Genomic DNA, 18,404 nt, shown 5'->3' with positions numbered 1-18,404 from the left:
TCATGAAAGGCCCACGCGGGCTCTCTGTTGTAGACGGTGCAAAACCGCGGGCAGGGAAGGGGGCTGTGCACACGGTCAGGAAAGTGGACTAGTATTTTTGGGAAGTTTTAATTTGCTTCAATTAAAAATCCAGGCCAGCCCTGAGCAACACAGAAGTAGGTGAACTTCTTTTCTGAACCTCTGCAGTGTCTTTTCTGGGCCCCCTGTCTGTCTGCAGGTCTGCCTCTGCGGGACCTGCACTCCAGCCAGTACTTCCCACCTGGCCGGTTGGAGGTTCCCACCATTTCCTCCCCACTCTCCCGCCAGACCAGACCAGGGCCCTGCAAGGGAGGGGAGGGAGGGAGCACCAGTGGGCTCCACAAGATGGCAGAAACCCTGCACCAGGGCCTCGGCACAGCTTTCCCGGTCTGGGTCACGTCTATCCTCGGACAGCCGTTTTTCTGGAGAACACAGGCTCTGTATCTTGTGGATCAAAGAGTGTGAGAAACGCTGGGGAAGATCAGCTGCTTTAAACAACGCGCGGCACGTAGTAAGGGCTCCCTGAGCCCTAGCTGTTAGGTTGTGACCATCACTGCTATTTTACAGGTGTTCCTCTACATCTTCAAGGGAGCTTTAAATCCAGCCCCCAGCTGCCCTCCTGGCCGTCCTGGCCCAGGGAAGGCAGCTGCTTTCAGGGAGGTAGTCTATGAGCCACTGGGGAGCCCCTCCTGCTCCGACATATGCTTTAATGGGCTGTGCGGCAGGACCTGTGTCCTACTGGTCTCTGTCCAGGGAAGGTACAAAGAAATTCAGGGCACTAAGTGCCCATTCAGGGCACTTAGGAAAGACTATGTAATGCGCACGTTTCAGGACAGGGACAATGCTGGCCCACACCGGGGGTCAGAAAAGGCAGAACTGGCCAGAGTGGGCCTAACCACCCTGGCTGCCTTCTCCCACCTGGGGCCCAGCAGCCATTTCCCTGGGAACTCAAGGACTTCCAGTCCTTCGTGAAGCAGGCCCGAGTCTGAGCAACTGGCCCACAGGGCACTGATTCCTTCCCATAGGACTCCGTCCTCCAGAGCCCCAGGGTTTGCGGAGGGCTGGTTGGGTCAAAGGTGGAAGTGGGCTCCAGGGGGATTTAAGTCTTCTCCAGCCTACAACCACCCCTCTCCTCCCCCTCCCCACCCTGAGAGGCCCCACCTCGGACTTCCCCAAAGCAAAGTTTGCCGTGAGGTCTGACCAAGTTAACAGAACACGTGTCTCCCCTTGGGAACCTTAAGTTGAGAGCCCATTGAGAGGGAAAATAAGGAGTAGTATAGTGGGCAAAACCACTATAAAAGAACCACCCCTCTTGACCTCTAGGTCCCCACCTTCTACACCTTTCAATGTTGCCCTTTCCAATGAAAACAGGTGGGAACTCCAGAAATGTAGCAGTCCCACAAATGCAGACATGCGAAAATGTAAATTTTTCTCTAGAACTCAACTTTATCCTTATCATGAGCCCCCTTTTCTAACTAACATGAAAGATAACATTCAGGTGAACTCAGGCCGCTGATATACACTCAATCAGTTCACAACTAACCAGGTCACATCCCCATTTGGGGGTTGGGCCTACCCATCCTCCCGCAGTAACCCCGGCACCCCCTCCAGCACGCTCTCAGCTGACTTCTGGAACCCACAGGATTCTCTGAGACACCTCCCTTCTCCAGGCAAAAGAAATCTGGGCAACTCTCACCAGCGCTATCCTGCCAGGTCCTTCCAAACTGCCATCTCCACCTGCCTCAGTGGCCTGGGGAGCATCTGACAGGTCACTATCCTCCCTAATTCCAAGCAGGGAGCAAGGACCAGGGCCCCTCCACCCTGAGAGCCACCCAGTGCTAAGGAATTGCTCCTCCACCACTTCCGATGCTCTTCTCTAAAAACCCTCCGCTCCCCGCTCTGGAGCTCTTTGCTATTTACGGTCCCTCTCCAATCTCTTCTTACAGCTTAGCTCTTTCACTTAAAACCTAAAGATCTGGCATCTTCGTTTTTTCTAGTCGGCTTGTGGGGGACGAGACTCACCCAGAAATTGATACTTCAAGTTACATCTCACTATACCCGGGGGGGAAAGAGAAACTTCAAATACAGTCCACCTGGGTCTGCCTATCCAGAACAAGTCAAGGATTATTCAAGAGATGCCCAACCCAGGGCAGGGTGGGCAGTGGTCCCTCTCTGTGAGTGGAGCTGGGCACACAGGCCCATCCACTGCAGAAAAGGTGGGGGCAGCGTTGCCTGCTGGTGTGCTGACAGCCCAGACTTGGGAGTCACTCGAGCCTGGACTCATCAGTTCTCCTCCATTTACTGGCGTGAACTTGAGCAAGTCATTTACCTCCTCTTAGCTTCAGTGTCCTCACCAGTAACAAGATGCCACCCACCTCCCAGGACCCCCGGCAAGCAAATGCTCCATAAATGAGATCCATCTGCCAGTACTCAAGACCACACACACACTCAGCCAAGCCTAGTTTGGGGCTCAAGGGCAGCTTGGCCTGACTCTCCGCCGCTCCTTCCCCAAGCCCCCGACCAGGACAGGGCCGGTCTACACACATACGTGGTGCCCTACTCCACTGTGGTCACTCTTGGGTACAAGACGCAGATCCCTACTGAGGTTCAAGTCAGAATAGGGGTTCATGTAGTGAGGGCCTTGCCTCAAGGCCCAGGTGGCTCAAATTAACTTAAACCAAAAAAGAAAAAAAGAGGGGTCCCCCTTAGCTCACATTACCTAAAAATCCAGAGGTAACTGTCTGCAGGCGCAATTGGACCAGGGACTCCAGAGACACCACCCGGACTTGTACCTGCTCCATCTGCCTCTGAGCTCTGTCTTCTTCTCTCCGCATGTTCCCGTTCCAGGCCAGCCGCTGCAGGCTCACCCTCTCAGCAACCCTCATGGGTGAAACTTCCTTCTTTCTTGACTGCTCCAGCAAGAGGCCAGGTCTGGGTGCTGGCAGGCCGAATGGGCTGCATGAGCCTCCCTGCACCCATCACCCTGGCCATGGAGACAGAGGTAAAGGAGTGAGGTCAGCACCAGCAGGACCCCTCCGCTGAGCGAGGCCATGCTGAGAAGGTAGGAACAGAAACCACCCGATGCCAACCTCAACTCCACCCCTCTCCCTAGTCACCCCTCATGGTCAGCACCCCTGTCAATGGCCTCAGGTCCTCATTAGTTCCCAATTCACATTCGAGAGTGAGAATCTAACAGGCCCTGCTATTCGTGAGGCGGTGATTCCCACGCTGCGCCACATGACAGGCGTTGCTGGCTGAGGACTGGAGCCCACGGGTCAGGAGTCCTACTGGATCCCATCAGTGGGGGCGGAGGAGGCCGGGAGACACGGTCTCCAGGTACAAACAAGGCTACTTGGGCTCCTCATGGGGCAGGGCAGCTACTCTTAGAAGAGGTAGAAGGACCACTGGCTTCACGAGTGACATATCTAAATACACCCGTGACATCCGGAATAGAAACGGCTTTATTGATACCTGAGAAAAAGTGCAAGAGAAACATCCTCACTGACCACTGAGCCTGTCCCCCTTGGGCCAGATCACCCAGAGGCCTGACCACTTCTCTCGCCCTTCCCTTGAGCCGTGGGTCATTTGGGGCCTCACTGGCCAGCACCCAAAGACCGGAGAAGTCCACAGCCAGGGTCTGGAGAGAGAAGGTCTGCAGCCACGGCTCCCAAGGCCAGGGTGGGGTCGGCAGGCAGGCTTCACCGGTCAAGGTCTAGAGCCTCCTGGGTCACAGTCCGGAGTCCAATAGAAAACAACTGCTCCCAGGGCTCCCGGATCCAGGCCAGCAGGGCCGTCAGCTGCTCCGAACACACCACACGGAGTGCCCAGAAACTCTCGAGCCGGGACACCTGGCGGACCAAGAGTGGTGAGGTGAACTCACAGAGGGCCACCTGCAAGAAGGGGAGGGGAGGTCTCAAGGAGGACCTACTGCCCCTCCTTCCTCGCAGGCTCTTCCCTTCCCCAAGCCTGTCAGTCCCCATAAAAGATCCTGGCTTTTTATATAAGACCCAACTGACACCTACTGAAGGCCCCCAAAGGGCTTTCACAATTACTACCTTGTTTCTTTAATCTTCCCTGTTAGTTTTGGAGTCAATGCCAAGGAACTGTTTGGGGTTCAGCTCCTGGCTCTACCACCTGTGACCTGGGCAGGTTGGTTAACGTGCGCAAACCTCAGGTTCCTCACCTGTAGCAGGACTAACGACAGTACCTCCTCACGTGCAGGTTGTGAAGAGCAAATGGCTGGCAGAGGGGCCCGATCAAATGCAAACCAGAAGCAGGAGTAGCAGCAGGGTGCTTCAGTCAAGGTCACCCAGCTAACACAAGGCTGGGCTCCAAGTTCAGGGTGTTTCCACTGCCTACAGCTGCCCGCCCCCCACTTGCTCCTGTCCAAACCAGTGAGCCTCCCAAGTCCTTGCACCTGACTTCTCTGTCCCCCCAACTGCGACTGTCCACGGCACGTTCCATACACCCCCCATTCCCAGCCTTCTAGACCCATTTCCCACCTACAAACCACCTCTGCCCCAATCTCTCCCTCTCTCACACTCACATGCACGCATGCACACACACCTCATCGTAGAAAACCAGCCGCAGGTCCTCCGGCGCCATGCGATACAGCACCACCGAGCTCAAGCTGCTGAGGGGCTGCTGCTCCCTGACACAGAAGGAAGGGCCTGGCCCAGAGAGCACGGCCTTCTCAGAGCCTTCGCCAGATGCCGCTGGAAGAGGGGGCTCTGCCTGGGACCCCACAAGGTCCTCCTCTAACAGGTACAAGGTGGACAGAGTCAGCAACAGGGACACGGGACACATAGCAGGGCCTGGAGTGTAAGAGGAAGAATGAGGAGCAGGGTGGAAGGCCGTGGAGAAGCCCGGCCCATACCGCAGAGCCCCAGCACTGCTCGGAGCCCCAGCACTGCTTGGGGCTCGGAGAGGAGCAGACCACGCTGAGACGGCCACAAAGCGTCTGGGCCTCTTTGGGCTGGGGCTCCCAGCTCCAGGGATCTCTAGCCTCCAAAACCTCTGAGACAAAGGAAGCCTGCCCCACCACCTCACCAACTCAGAAAGGAGGGTCCACTCTCACCTTCTCCAAAAGGCTGAGGCAGAGCAGACCCAGCCAACCTGTTCCACCTCACAGAAAGCCTGGGTCCGAAACCAAGGGTACCTCCCAGCCCTACCCAGAGAGACCAGGAACACTGAGGCACTCATGTGGGTATGCCCATGAGTGACAGGAAGTCCAGATCCCCGGAACTGAGAGCTGGACACGCACTGGTGGCCAAGCCAGAGGCCCGAGAAAAAATGGGGTAGAGAGGCCTCACCTTCAACCAGGAACATCTGAAGGTAGAAGAACCGGGGAGGCTCCAGGGAAGAGGCTCCTTCCAGCAGTGGCCTGGGAGAAAGGTGGCAGCCCCAGGAGAGTGGTCAGCCAGGGGTGGGCAGCAGGGAGGAAGGACCAGGCCTGGGGCCCCGAGGACAGGGGGCAGGGGCTTGTGGACAGAGGGCCTGGGCTCCAACCCCAGCCTCATCCTCCTGCCGACTTACCACAGTCGGTGCTTTGGGGTCACCTCCTCCTCCGTGGCACTGACGCTGCTCCTCCAGGCTGGGGGCAGAGCCCGCAAGACATCTGGACAGAGCCAACCAGACAGGAGCCCTCGTGACTCCACCTCTTCTATCCCAAGCTCCCTGCCTCTCAACGCCTGCCCATTCTCCAAGTTCTAAATTTCAGGAACTTTTCCAAGGATTGAGTTTCATTACCTGTCTGTCTCAATTGTGTGCACCAGACATGGAATCTATGACCCTCCCCGCACCCCCCTGCCCCAGCCTGCCCTCCCTGCCTCTTCCTTTCCTCTCTCACCAGTGAGCTCCTCCAGGAAGGCCTGGCAATGCCTGGCATCTCGGGGCAGCAGGACACAGCTGCCCGCCCCAGATGCCCACTCTAGCCGCAGGCTCTGTCCTGCCAGGCCCAGCTCTATGTGACTCAGATCCTGGAGGGGAATGACCAGGGTTGGCTGCAGCCAGCTTGCTGGAGGCCCACTGTAGGGAGAGGAGGGACAGAGTGGTGGGAAAGAGGAAGAATAGAGTGGAACCCACAAGGGAACCCTGACCCTTCCCTGGCCACGGTCCTGCTCACTCACCAGATCTCCCCTGTCACCTTCAACACATAAAGCCTGTGGTCAGACACAACCACAAGACAAAGACACTCCCCAGGGTGGCCTGCCAACACCAATGGCACCTAAGGGGAAGAGGAAGTTGATGAGAAACACAGAGGACCAGGGAGGCAGCTGCCAGACCGAGAGCCACGTTACTGTGACAGCACCTTCAGCCTGCCCCTCCCCCGGCACATCCACCCCAGCTCCCCATCCCCCACAGTCCCCAACCACCTGCTCTCCATCCCACTCCCCCTGCCTGCACTCTGACCACAGCAGGTTCTTGCAGATCTCCCCGCCTGTCACCTCATCCCTCCAATCCACCCTCCACACTCTGCCAGCCAGATTGTTCTAAAACACAGAACTGATCGCCACTCCCCTGCTTCCAGCCCTTCAGTGGCTCCCATGGCCCTTGGGATCCAGTCCAAACCCCTTGGTGGACACACGAGGTGGCTCCTGAACTGGCCCCTGCCTGCCTGCTTGGACTCCTCTTGCGACACTCCCCTGACACTCTGGCTGCCCCCTCCCCACAGGTGTCCCCACTAGCTACCCTCTGAAGCCTCCACGCACGTGCTGCTTCCTTCCCCTGGCACACCCTTTCCCTCCCTCCTCTGTAACTCATCCTTCAGGACCTGGCTGGGCCGTCACCTCCCCAGGAAAGGGCGGCTTCCCTGGCCCACTCAGGCAGGATCAGATGCCCCTCTAGGGCCTTAGCCTGATTCCAGCACTTCCATGTCACATGATCATTGTCTGTTTCCCACACCAGAGTGTAAGACAGAGAGCAAGACTGATTTAGTCTAGATGCTTAGTGTCTCGCACATGCTAGGTGCTCAACAGAGAGGGCCCAGTAACGACCAGAGGTACCACTGAGGCCAGTGAGGCACCGCACAGTTTACAGACCCGAGGGCTCGCTGATGCTGCCGCACTCGGAAAGCGAGTATTACTCCCCTCACAGAGGAGCAACGACTGAGACTCACACATCAAGGCACTCAGCAAGTAACTGCTGGCCCAGACACTGGACGCCAGGCCTGGTAGATCCAGAGCACCAGCTCTGGCACACTCGGCTGTGACGTAAACAAGCAGGCGCCCTGTCAGTTAGGAACTCGGACCTTGATGCAGCACTGGAACTCCTCCTGGGCATCAGTGAACACCTCAACATCCAGGAAGAGCCGGAGCCGGTGGTCCACAGAGCGGAGGCCACAGCGCTCAGGGGCTGGGGACAGGCAATGGGCCATCAGTCTGCCCTGGCCACCCGGTTCCATCCCACCTCCCCCCATTAGGGCCCCTTCCCTCCCCCAAACACCAGCCTCATCTCATCTGGCCTATACTCACGGGGGCTGAGGCTCCACCTGTGGCAGTCATGGGAGACCAGTGCCTGAGATGGGGTGCTGTCAGTCCTGGCACTGTGGTCCCCGTCACTGGGAGGGTCACAGACAGTGCTGGGAGACTGCAAGAAAGCTGGCAACTGCTCTTCCTGCCTCTGCTCCCCGCTGGGGGCCCCCACCGACAGAGCCAGGAGAACCACGTGGTCACTACCACAGTTGGGACACACAGCAGGAGACTCTGGAGAGAGGGATGGGCACACCCCCGTGAAGCCCCACACAGCACCACAACCCCCCCCGCCGTGCTCACTGGCTCCCCACCCACTCTGACTCACCTCGGCCCACACCTCCAGCCGCATGCACTCCTCACCTTTCCCCAGCCACCCGCCTCCCTCCACAGGCCCAGCTGCCAAACGATCACTCCCGACCCGCGGCCCACAGCTCCTCAAAATACACCCCACTACCGCCCTTCAGGCCTTCTTAGAGCCAGGCTCCACCAGGCCCTGTGCTGTTCCCCTCCCACCACCTAGGGCTAATCATGTACTTCGATGCTCTACCAGCAATGTCTAAAGCCCCAACTCAACAGAAAGGGAAGGCAAGGTGCCAGATATGGGTCTAATTCCAGGCTCCGTCACTTAAAGGCTATCATCTAAGCAATTACAAGTCATCTGAGCTCCCTGTGCCTGGTGCCTCATCTGTAAAAGGGATGACGGTCCAATCTCACAGGGTTGTCAGGACAAGTGAACTAATCAGGCAAAGGATCCAGGACGGGGCCCAGCAACGAGAGAAGAAACATTCCTTGAGCAGCTACAATGGGCTGGGCTTGTGCTGGAGCCTTTGACCAGAGCATCAATACTCTCCCCATCCCATCTGCAAATGAGGAAAGCAAAGGGCCCCAGCTACCACTGACTGAAGTCCTTTGTTCGGAGCCCAGCCCTGTGCCTGCTGCCTTTCTGTCACATTTAAATCTCCTACCAGCACCTAGCACCCTGGGGCAAGTTCATTCTCATCTTTGTTTGGGGGAGGTAGCAAGCTCACACAGGAAGGTGTATTAATAGTGCCTCCACTGAAGTGACCCCAGGGGCCACACAACCCCAGCACAGACAGGGTCTGGGAGGAGGTGGGGCTCTTTCCACTACACACACGGCTATGCTGGGCCCCTGGGGCCCGCCGCCTCCTGGGCGGGCTCGGGGAGCACGCTGGACAGGGGTCCACTTTCTGAATAAAATGTAAACCCCTGCTCTAGCTACTGCCAAAAAGAGGAAAGTTATAAAAATCATGCATTTCAACACAGAAATTATCAATATCCATCTTTTGGACCGGTCTACCAGGGAAAATTTTTTCGTCTTAAAGAACAGGATGTGGAGAGACACAACCAGGCACAACTTGGCATCCAGTGGCCCCAAGGTCGGTCGGGAAGGACGCCAAAGCGCTCCGAAGGCAGAGCTACACCCCGAGTGCGCTGAGGGCACATCGGGTTTTATGGAGTTTCTAAAACGTTAGCCCAAGAAGGGGAGAAAGCCTTCAAGTTATGAAAAAATAATGAGTATGTTTAAACAGTTACAGAGATTGTATTTCCTGACTTTTAGAGGGAGAAAAAGGATCTAATTTCTTCTACTTTTTTTTATACATGTAGCAGGTGGATGGTTTTGTTTTTCCTCCAGGCAGAAAATGGGTCCCCATTCCTTTCTCCCCTGTGGGTCCTCCTCCACACTCCCACCCTCAAACCACCCTCAAAGCCATTTTCCCTGAAATGGCAGGAGGTCCATGGGCCAGGAGGTCAAGGGCAGGGCTTGTACCTGTACTTTGGAACTGAGACCCTCCACCTTCCACACTGTCCAGGCCCGACCTGGTCTCCCCTGGCTTGAAATCGTGGCCACAGCGCAGACACTGGAGTCTGCCTGCTAGCTGGTCCCTCGCTTCCCCGTACTGATGCTGAGCCTCGGTGGCTGCTGGGGTCAACACAGCAAGCAGTTCCTGAGACAGGGCAGGCCAGACGGGGCAGTGAGCAGGGGAACCCCGGCCCTCAGCCTTCCGCTCTCCCAGCAGCCTGAACCCCATCACCTGGACAGCAGCGTGGGCATCAGGCTCCAGCACCACATAGCGCCGCAAGTGCCGGTTCGGGCAAATGTACGAGAAGCGCAGAACAAGGACGGGGGCCGTGGGTGGCGGCTCTGAGCCCTGCTCAGAAAGAGGGACCAGGAAAAAACAGCAGAGGGATTGGGGTTATACCGAGAGCACAGAGCTCTGGACCCCATTAAAATGCTGTTGCTAACACCCTGGGCCAGCCTCCCACGTGGCTGGGGTCGCCTTTGCTCTCCCAGCTACCTCCTCGGCACCAGTGAGAGACCATGAGGCCTCAGAGCCCGGTGCTGGGCACCCAAGATCCACAGTGTCAGAGCTGGCTGCTGAAAAACGCCCAGCGCCCCCACACTCACCTCGGGCAGGGGTTCCCTCTGGGCTTGGGTCTCAAACTCTACTTCTGCTGCCTCCAGACTCTGGAGCTCGAGCCGTTCCAGGGTTTGAGCTGCTTGGAGTTCCACCTCGAACAGGTGGCCCGAGGTAACCCGGAGAAAGCGCTCCTTGCCCCGCACACCCTGAGGCCCCTCCAGGGGACACACCAATAAGGGACGATAGAGTTCCAGTTCCGCTGAGGAGAAAGCATGAGACTGACCCTGTAAGCAGGGAGAAGTACCAAGACTCCGCCCTCCCATGCGCTGGCCCTCCCCCCACAAGGGGTCAGCCACCCTGAACCCAGGTTTTCCTCACTCTCCCAACACGCCACCATCACAGCCACCAGGAGCTCACCTTCTACTTCATCCTGCTCCTTCTCCTCCTCTTCTTCCTCTTCTCCCTGCTCCTCCATCTCCTCTTCCTCCTGTGGCTCCAGCCCCACGCTGACCTCCTCTGTCACTTCCTGTGGGGACTCCTTCTCCGGGGGTGGCGGGCTGGGCACAGTCTCCGGGCTCAGAGTGTCCGGGTGCAGGGTGCTAAGGGCAGGGGTCTTGGAAGAAGCCAGGACAGGGATCCCAGAGGTCTCCAGGTGATTCCTATACTGTAACCAGTCACAGCCAAACTGTTCCCGGAAGCTGTTCATAAGTTCAAGTTCCCGGTGTTGCTGTACAAACCGTCCTAGACAGGTGTGTATGGGATGGGGGGCAGTGTTACACAGCTTAGCCAGCCCATGTCCCCACCATCACCCCCAACAATCCCAGCCTCTCCTGTGAATGCCCCCGCAGAGTAAGGTAAAAGTCTGTGCAATGGGGAGGAGGTAGGGGCGGGGTCAGAGACAGGCTAAAGGCTTCCCCTCAGCAGCAAGCCCCAGCGTGTGTTTCACACACCCTCTCAGTTCACGCACTCACAACTGTGCGTCATGCGCTGCTTTGGGAGACTCGCAGTACACAGGAGCACATTTAAGGTCCTGTGATGTCTTGCGGGGAACAGCTACTTGTTTAACCTTGGGAGACAGCATCTCCCAAACCTGTCTGGCCACGGAATCCCTCTGACACCCCACAAAACTAACATTCCTTGTAAAACACTCGGGGAACTGCTGCCCAGAAGCAGTCTCTCCTCCTCCCTCCAAACTGACAGGAAAGAGGAAAGACAAGGAGGCCCTCTGCAACGCTCCACTCCACCCAAACTAACGTCCCTCCTAATCGGAGGATTGGGGACTGCCGGGCTAGGGCACGGCAGGGCTGGGGGCAGGGCTGACTTACCAGCCGGGGAGGGGTCCTGGGTCCGGGGCTCTGGGTCCGTATCACTGGGTTCCGAGATACTGGCCCGCCTCACACGAACGCGGCTCTGCGTTTGGGTAGAGGGAAGATACTCCATACAGCTAGGCCTCCCACCCAACCTACCGAAAGCATCCCACCCACAACCAAGGACAAAGCCTTACTATTCTCAGCCCCTCAACAACCCAGAGCCCCAGTAAAGGGCCCCAACCCCAGGTCCAAGGCAGCCTAGGACACTGTTTACCTTAAACCTACGAATCGGGGGTGGGGCCACAATGCCCCCAGAAGACAGGCTGTCACTCAAGTCAGCGCCACCTGAGGTTTCAGTGGTACTCCCCACTGGCCAGGACAGAGGTGGGGCCTCTGAGGATGTGGAGGTCTGGCGTGTGACAACAGGAAGGAGAAAGGGGTCGGAGTCAGAGGAGCATCTCTGCCCTCCCCAAGTTCACCGAGAGCAGGGATCTCCCCGCCAGCCCACCAGGCAGGCCCTTGCCCCAGAAGCTAGCATCCTTCCCCCCATCTTCCCAAACCAGTCCTTGCTGGCCCAGTCCCTGCACTCCCATCACACCAACCTGAAAATCAGTCAGTGACAAGACCTTTCCATCAAGAAGGAACTGAACAGAGAGACAAGAGAGGAGGGGGCAGTGTTGGTGGTGGGCACACACCCCGGGAGCTCCATGCCAGGCTGGGAGCCCTCCTAGGCCAGTAAGGACCACCAGGCTCAGCAGGAGGTACCAGCATAACAAGCAAGAATAAGCAAGGGGTCCAGGGCCTGGGCCCTGTGACTAGGGGGTGAGAAAAGGCAAGAGGTGCAGGGGTGGGTGTGGGACTGGGCAGGAAAGGCAAAGGAGAGCGCACAGGGGAAGTCACTCACTCCAGAAGCAGCATCCCTGGCTCGAGGGGACAAGTACTGGGCGGTAGCCACGCGGTGCGCCGGGTGGAACCACAAAGGGTTTCCCTCCAGGTAGAGCTGAGGGGCAAGAAAGAAACTAGGGTGGGCCTTGAGCCTCCCTGTGGGAAGACGGACACTGACCACATTCGCATGGGGGGGCGGGGGGGCAGACAGAGCTGGCTTCCAGGTCTTTGAAGCACCCCAGTCCCACCTTGCGGAGCTCAGCCAGCAGCCACAGCGGTGACAGCACCCTATGTTCTTCCAACAGGTTGTATGCCACATCCAGGTGCTGCAGGTTTCTCAGCTGCTCTAGGCCTGGAGCAAAGGCGAGAAAAGAGGAAAGGCATGTGAGAGAGAGAGAGAGAGGGTGGAGGGGTGGGAGCATGCTGGGGGGCGGGGGGGCGCGCAGTGAGAAGACAATCCCTGGCACTCAAACCCACCCATGAGCATGCAGGAGGCTCTGGGGGCACGCGGTTCCCAGGCCCCTCGCCACTCTTGAGTCTCACCCTGCCCGACCCCTCTGCCTGGCCCTCCCCCCACACTCCCCCACTCACCATGCAGGCCCTGGAGCTCATTGCCCCTCAGTATCAGGGTCCCCAGAGCAGCCCCGGAGGGTCCCATTCTCGGCACCGAACACAGGTGGTTATAGGAGATGTCCAGGTGGCAGAGCTCAGACAAGTCCTAGGAGGAAGTGGGAGGTGACAAAGATTCTCTCCCTTGACAGACTCTAACCAGGCTCCTTGGAGCCCTCTTCTCCGCTCGGCCTCATCCTTGGTCTGCAGAAACTGCAGCCTCTCAGCACAAATGATTTAATCTACCTCTCCACTCCCCCATGTTAAAAGACTTGAACGAGCATAGTTTCTGATGGCTCAAGCCCACGTCCCTAGGATGACAACTCCAGCCTCCTTATGTTCCTGCCTAGAAAAACTCACGGCTGCCAGAAGAACTGAGTTTGTTCCGGCCAACAACACTGAAGACAGGACCCCTGTCCGCCAGCTTCTATGGGAGGGTAGGAGCCTCACTCTGGCAAGTGCCAGTTAGCAAACCCAGACAGGTGGGTTTCACCCAGACCAATGTCCCCTCCCTGCTCTTTGTACATTCCCGCTTCCCTGACTTCAGAGGACCCTGACTACAGCCCGGTCAAGGGGAAAAGCTGCTCAACCCTCCGCCAGTCCCCTCCCCCCTCCCTCACTCTCACTTCAACACATCCAGTTACCTCTGCACAAACTGAACGTGAGCTCGGTTCATGCTGAATAGTTTATTACTGAATAAGACAGTTTCACTACTGGCCCTGGCCAAGTAGTTCAGTTGATTAGAGCGTCATCCCAATACACCAAGGTTATGGGTTCGATCCCCCATCAGGGCAGATGCAAGCATCAATCAGTGTAACGCATAAATCAGTGGAACAACAAATCCATATTTCTCTCTCTCTCCGTCCCCACCCCCATCTCTCTAAATATTGATAAATAAATTTTTTTAAAGTTTTACTGATTAAACATCACAATAGTTTATTACTTAATAAACTACAGTAGTCCATTATTAAAATCTGTTCTTACCACTTTAACTAGTGTCCGGCTTTGTTTATCTCTGACAGGAAGACACGGGAAAAGGGTTCTTCCCCTTCATCGTAAGAGCTGCCCTTTTCTGGGCCAAGCACTGCGCTAAGTAGCATCAGATACTCCTCACAATCACCTTAAACTATAAAAGTGAGGGCTCCTACTATTTCCATTCTATGGAAGAAACCAAGAGGCTAACTAATTTGTCCCAAGTCACACAGGGGTTAGCAGCTGAGATTTGAAAACTGGTTTGTCTTATGCTGAGCCTGAGCCCCAAACAGCACTGCCTCCCAGTACATGGCTCCGCCCAGTGGGCAAGAGCACATGGGAGCAAAACCGGGTCCGAAGGGGGTCAGAGAAGCACGATCAGAGGCCCGATCAGAGGCCCAATCAGAGGCCCAATCAGAGGCCCAAGTGGCGCCAGCCCCAAGCAAGCTGCTCGCACTCACCATCAGGAAGCCCTTGCAGTCCTGGAGCTGATTGCGGCTCAGGTTCAAGAAGCGCAGAGCTGACAAGAGACGCTGTGAAAGGGCGGAAAGGGAAATGAAGGATCGGACACCACCCCCCCCACCCCCCCCCCCACCCCCGGCAGCCAGCTGGTCCCCCTCCCTAAGGGCCCATGCCTGTCCTTCCCCAGGCCCCGTTCCCTCCAAGGCACTCACCAAGGAGGTGTCTAAGGCAGTCAGCGCATTGCAGCTGAAGTCAGCAGAAAGCAGAGCCAGCCAGGGCAGGGCAGAGCAGAGGTCACCGCCACAGGCTGAGAGGAGCTCCTGAGACGAGGTGCTCAGTCAGCTCCACTCTCCCCTCCTCCCCACACCACAGCCTCGCTCTATGGCGCAGCCATTCATTCACTCTTTATATGTTCAGCTCAGCCTGAGTATGGACCTACAGAGAGCTGACAGTCCTATCCCCGAAGTCAGGTGATAAAGAGAAGGCTACTTAATACAATACGGCAGGTGTGATATAAATACATGGACAGGTGCAGGGTGTCATTGGGGGCACAGCAGAGGGAGCCAGGAGGCAGGGAAGGCTGCAGGGAAGGGGGAGTGTCAGAGTTTGGTCCTCTCCATCCCTCAGGACAAAGCATCTGGGCCCCCAACCCCCATCCTCCTTACCTCTAACGTCTGGATGCTCCTGCTGCAAATCAGGGTCTCCAGCTGGGAATAGATGCCACGGAGGCCATGAAGGCGGTGGACAGGGACACCTCGGAGCTGCGGCAAAGGAAGGGGAGAAGGGGGAAGATGACAAAGCTAACTTGCCTCAGGGAAGCATTAAATGGAAAAGAGAGTAGATGCCACATTACTACAGAACAATGGAGGCCACCAAAAGAGGCCATCTCTTTTTTTTCATACTCAAAAGGCTGCCTCAAGCTGGGTTTTGTGCAGCAACATCCCCAATGCCCCATACCTCCAGCTGCCGGAGGGACTTGAAGGGAAAAATCTTGATGGGCTCTGGAAGGCCAGCACCAGGGACATGGATCAGCTTAAAAAAAAAAAAAAAAAAAAAAAAGGGCATTCAGGTCAGTGAGGCCGGGCACACCTTTTCCCAGCATCTCTTTCTTAGCACAGCCACCTGCAGCTCCCACGGCTTCTGGAGGCTTCTGGACCTGAGCCGTGCAGACTTCCTGCACCCATGCTACACCCTCAGCCCCACCTCCACTGTTCTCCTGGGCTTCCCTACAGCCTACCCCACTCCCACCCCAGAACCTTGAGTGAGAGCGTTTTCTGCAGCACATCGAAGAGGAACTGAAGCTGGAGGATGACAGGGGAGTCGGTGGGGTGGGAGGGCAGAGCCACAAAGCCTGTCTGGGCAGGGCCCCATGGCCCCAGGTACAGCTCAAATACGTGGTTCAGCTGCTGCAGCGTGGCAGTCAGCAGGCTCAGTGTGCTACGGCCAGACAGGACCACATCTCCTGCAGGGAGAGGGGCGGACAGGAAGGAGGACGTAAGGAAAGGGTCTTTGCCTTTATTCTGAGACTTTGTGATCCCAGGATATACCCACACCAATCTATATTGCAGATCCTCCACTGCAGGATCAACCTTTGTATCTTCTCCTTACTTAAAAGGCCTTCGACGGCTCCTCCATTGTCAAAAAGCACCCTACCGCTTCAGCCTGCCATATGGATTGCTTTACTTTTACTACGTGCCTCCAACTTTTCTAAAGTTTCTTTTCCCTTCAAAAAAGCCTGGTCTACTCACACTGCTGGAAATCGGGTCAACTTGGTTCTCAGCTCCCTCACTTTCTGACACATCCCCTTCCACTCTGCCCAGCCTGACACTTCCAGGCACTTCCTCAATACACGACGACAGTGCTCAACTGTTCACTATAATCACTCATTTTACGTAAAAGTTGACTGGATGTTTTATCTCATTTTTTTTCAGGTTGCTAAAGCATCAAGCACACTTACAGAAAACCTCAAACAATACTAAAATGCATGTCATGGAATACGCTCAGGATAGCACTAAGGTGTTGCTCTCTACATTAGAACTGCCTTTCTCCGACGAGACTGTCATCCCTCAGGGCACTCTTTGGTATTCACCACGGCACCAAAAAAAAGGCGCAACTACAATGGAGAATTTTGTAACTTTTTTGAAAAAATAAGGACAAAGTCAAAGGATGTTGTAGCAATAGTTCAAAGAGGTCCCTCTACATCCTTCCCCCGATGGTTACATTTTATATACAATATAAAAACCAGGAAATTGGCATTGGTACAATGTATATTTATAGTCCTATGCCACTTTGTCATGCGTGTAGATTCCTAAAACCAACACAAAAACCTCCCTCTTGCTACCTCTTCATAGTCACCCACCCACACAAATACCATCACCCCTAACCCCTGGAGCCAAGTCAGATTTTTGCTGAATACATTAACAAATCCCATAACCTTGCATGAAGAATTTTCTATGTACCATACACTGAGGATAGACACGGTTCAAGGACTCCACCCACCCTGAAAGAGCCTCCGGGTCTAGAAGAGGAGATAAGACATGTGCACTCTCATAGCACAGCCAGTTTCAAACGCTAGAGAGAGATTTCACACATACCATCACTGGGAATGCAGTGATGGAAGGCACCTAACATTAACTGGGTAATGTGTGCCCGACGACTCTGTTACTTCATTTAAACGTCATCAAAGTCTCCTAACGAGCACTATTAACCACCTCTTACAAATACAGAAACTGGGACTCAGAGAAGTTAAGAATCTTGATTGAGATCATATGGCTGGTAGCAAGTTGCCACTTCTGCGTGATCTCCAAACCAAGGCTTGTCTAACACAACTGATGCCAACCGCATACTGAACAGCTACTATGGCTCCACCTACTATGGCTCCACCGTGCCCAGGCTCTGAGAGAAGTTACAATGCTTCATGTGAATGAGAATTAATCCCCGCAACAAACTTGAGTTAAGTACAATCATTATGCCATTTTGCTGGTAAGAAAAACTGGCTAAAAAAATCTTTGAAAATTTGGCCAAGTATAAAAGAGAGTCAGGATTCCAGCTCAGGTGGGTCTGACTTCAAATTTCGTGCTTGTAACTTATGCTGGATTTAGGGCCTTGCCACACAGCGATTATGACCAGTCCCTGGTCCCGAGGGGCTCAGGGCCAAGTAACGATCACTTTCCTGGGAGAGTATCAGAGAATACATGGAGGAAGCGGAAGTGAAGCTTGGCCTCGAAGGATGGGTGAGGTTTATACTGTCAAAGATAAAGGACACTGTACGCAATGCCATCAGAGAGAACAAACCCCGGAGGAATAAAGAAATGAAACCACACTCACACTCTCCTGACCCTAAACAACTGTAACTGCGCGACTTGTAAGGGGGCGTGTCTCTGGAAAGCAGAAAACACCCCTCCTCACCCGAGCGCCAGCTAAACCGGAAGTCCACTCACCGGACTCCCGCAGCAGCCCCGCGAGCTTCCACAACAGGGAGTCCCGCAGGGCGGTCGTCATGGTCACGGGGCGCTGGGGGCGGAGCCTGTGAAAAGAGGAAGCGGAAGAGCCTCAGGTGGGTGGTAGTGCCGAAAGGCCAGGGTGTCCGTGCAAACCGAGACCTCGCGGGTACAAAAAAAGCAAGAAAGAGAGGACGTGAATCCTCCATAGTGTCCTTTGAGTAGCATAAAGCCTGATCAGCCAGACTCACCCTCCTGTGCGATTGGCTCATCAGGTCTGCAGGCCGGCGCTTTTCAGTGATAAACAGGAAGTCCCACCCCGGAAGAAAGCGAAGAGAAGGGAAGACCTGTAAACATGCTTCCGCTGCCGGAAGCCACGCCCTAAATCGTGCAAATTTGTCGGCTTGGGACGCTGCCCGCTGGTTTGCGTAGAGGTCGTCCTTCCGTTCGAGACCCAGACCCCATTCCAGAGCTTGGCCCCTTCATCCCTTCTCCTCTCACGCTGTGAGCCCCTCACAGCCTAGGACCCGCGCTGGGCTGTCATCGTCCCCCTCCGAACCACTGAGGAAAACCTGGCTGGTTGTTTGCAGACAGGGCGGCGAAGCAAAGTTTGGAGAAATAGAATTGCTGTTAGGAAAAGAGAACAATACTTTTCCAATTGAAGGAGATTGTGTTCACCGTAGCAAAGAGTTCTTTGATATGCGTGAAAGAGCTGGGGCGGGCGGAGGTGCCATTTCTGGGGTTCCTTTGGCACCTTTTCCTAAATCTCCCCCCAAACTCGGGGTTTTTTTTCCCCCTTTCAGCAATATCAGGTTCACATTAGTGACTGGTAACGCTCCACGTGTACCGAGACCT

General features: G+C 55.6%; 1 protein-coding gene across 1 annotated transcript; it reads right to left on the bottom strand.

Annotated features, from left to right (window-relative positions):
- Nucleotides 1–2,020: 2,020 nt before the first annotated feature.
- On the bottom strand, nt 2,021–17,981 carry STK11IP (serine/threonine kinase 11 interacting protein). The gene is made up of 25 exons (XM_053919115.2): nt 17,801–17,981; nt 17,550–17,635; nt 15,366–15,571; nt 15,067–15,141; nt 14,775–14,870; nt 14,322–14,429; nt 14,109–14,180; nt 12,658–12,784; nt 12,315–12,418; nt 12,086–12,181; nt 11,784–11,825; nt 11,456–11,590; nt 11,197–11,281; nt 10,289–10,612; nt 9,919–10,130; nt 9,545–9,661; nt 9,280–9,457; nt 7,491–7,721; nt 7,268–7,371; nt 6,147–6,244; nt 5,867–6,045; nt 5,554–5,635; nt 5,331–5,401; nt 4,585–4,832; nt 2,021–3,866 (listed from the first exon to the last, which is right to left on the bottom strand). Exons 2-25 carry the CDS (start codon nt 17,608–17,610, stop codon nt 3,717–3,719), a joined length of 3,201 nt encoding a protein of 1,066 aa, XP_053775090.1. The 5' UTR covers nt 17,611–17,635; nt 17,801–17,981; the 3' UTR covers nt 2,021–3,716.
- Between the last annotated feature and the right edge of the window lie 423 nt (nt 17,982–18,404).

Source organism: Desmodus rotundus, chromosome 2 (genome assembly GCF_022682495.2).
Source record: "Desmodus rotundus isolate HL8 chromosome 2, HLdesRot8A.1, whole genome shotgun sequence".
Lineage (NCBI taxonomy): Eukaryota > Metazoa > Chordata > Mammalia > Chiroptera > Phyllostomidae > Desmodus > Desmodus rotundus.
Note: the sequence above shows the minus strand (reverse complement) of the source record. Positions and strands in the feature narration are given on the sequence as shown.

Bases quoted from the DNA above. Each gene is read 5' to 3' on its own strand.
- STK11IP (XM_053919115.2), bottom strand. From the start codon at position 17,610: ATGACGACCGCCCTGCGGGACTCCCTGTTGTGGAAGCTCGCGGGGCTG. The intron at 11,282-11,455 runs GTAAACAGTGTC...ACCCAAACGCAG, and splicing joins CCCCGATTCGTAGGTTTAAG to AGCCGCGTTCGTGTGAGGCG. The intron at 10,613-11,196 runs GTAAGTCAGCCC...ACACCTGTCTAG, and splicing joins CCAGGACCCCTCCCCGGCTG to GACGGTTTGTACAGCAACAC.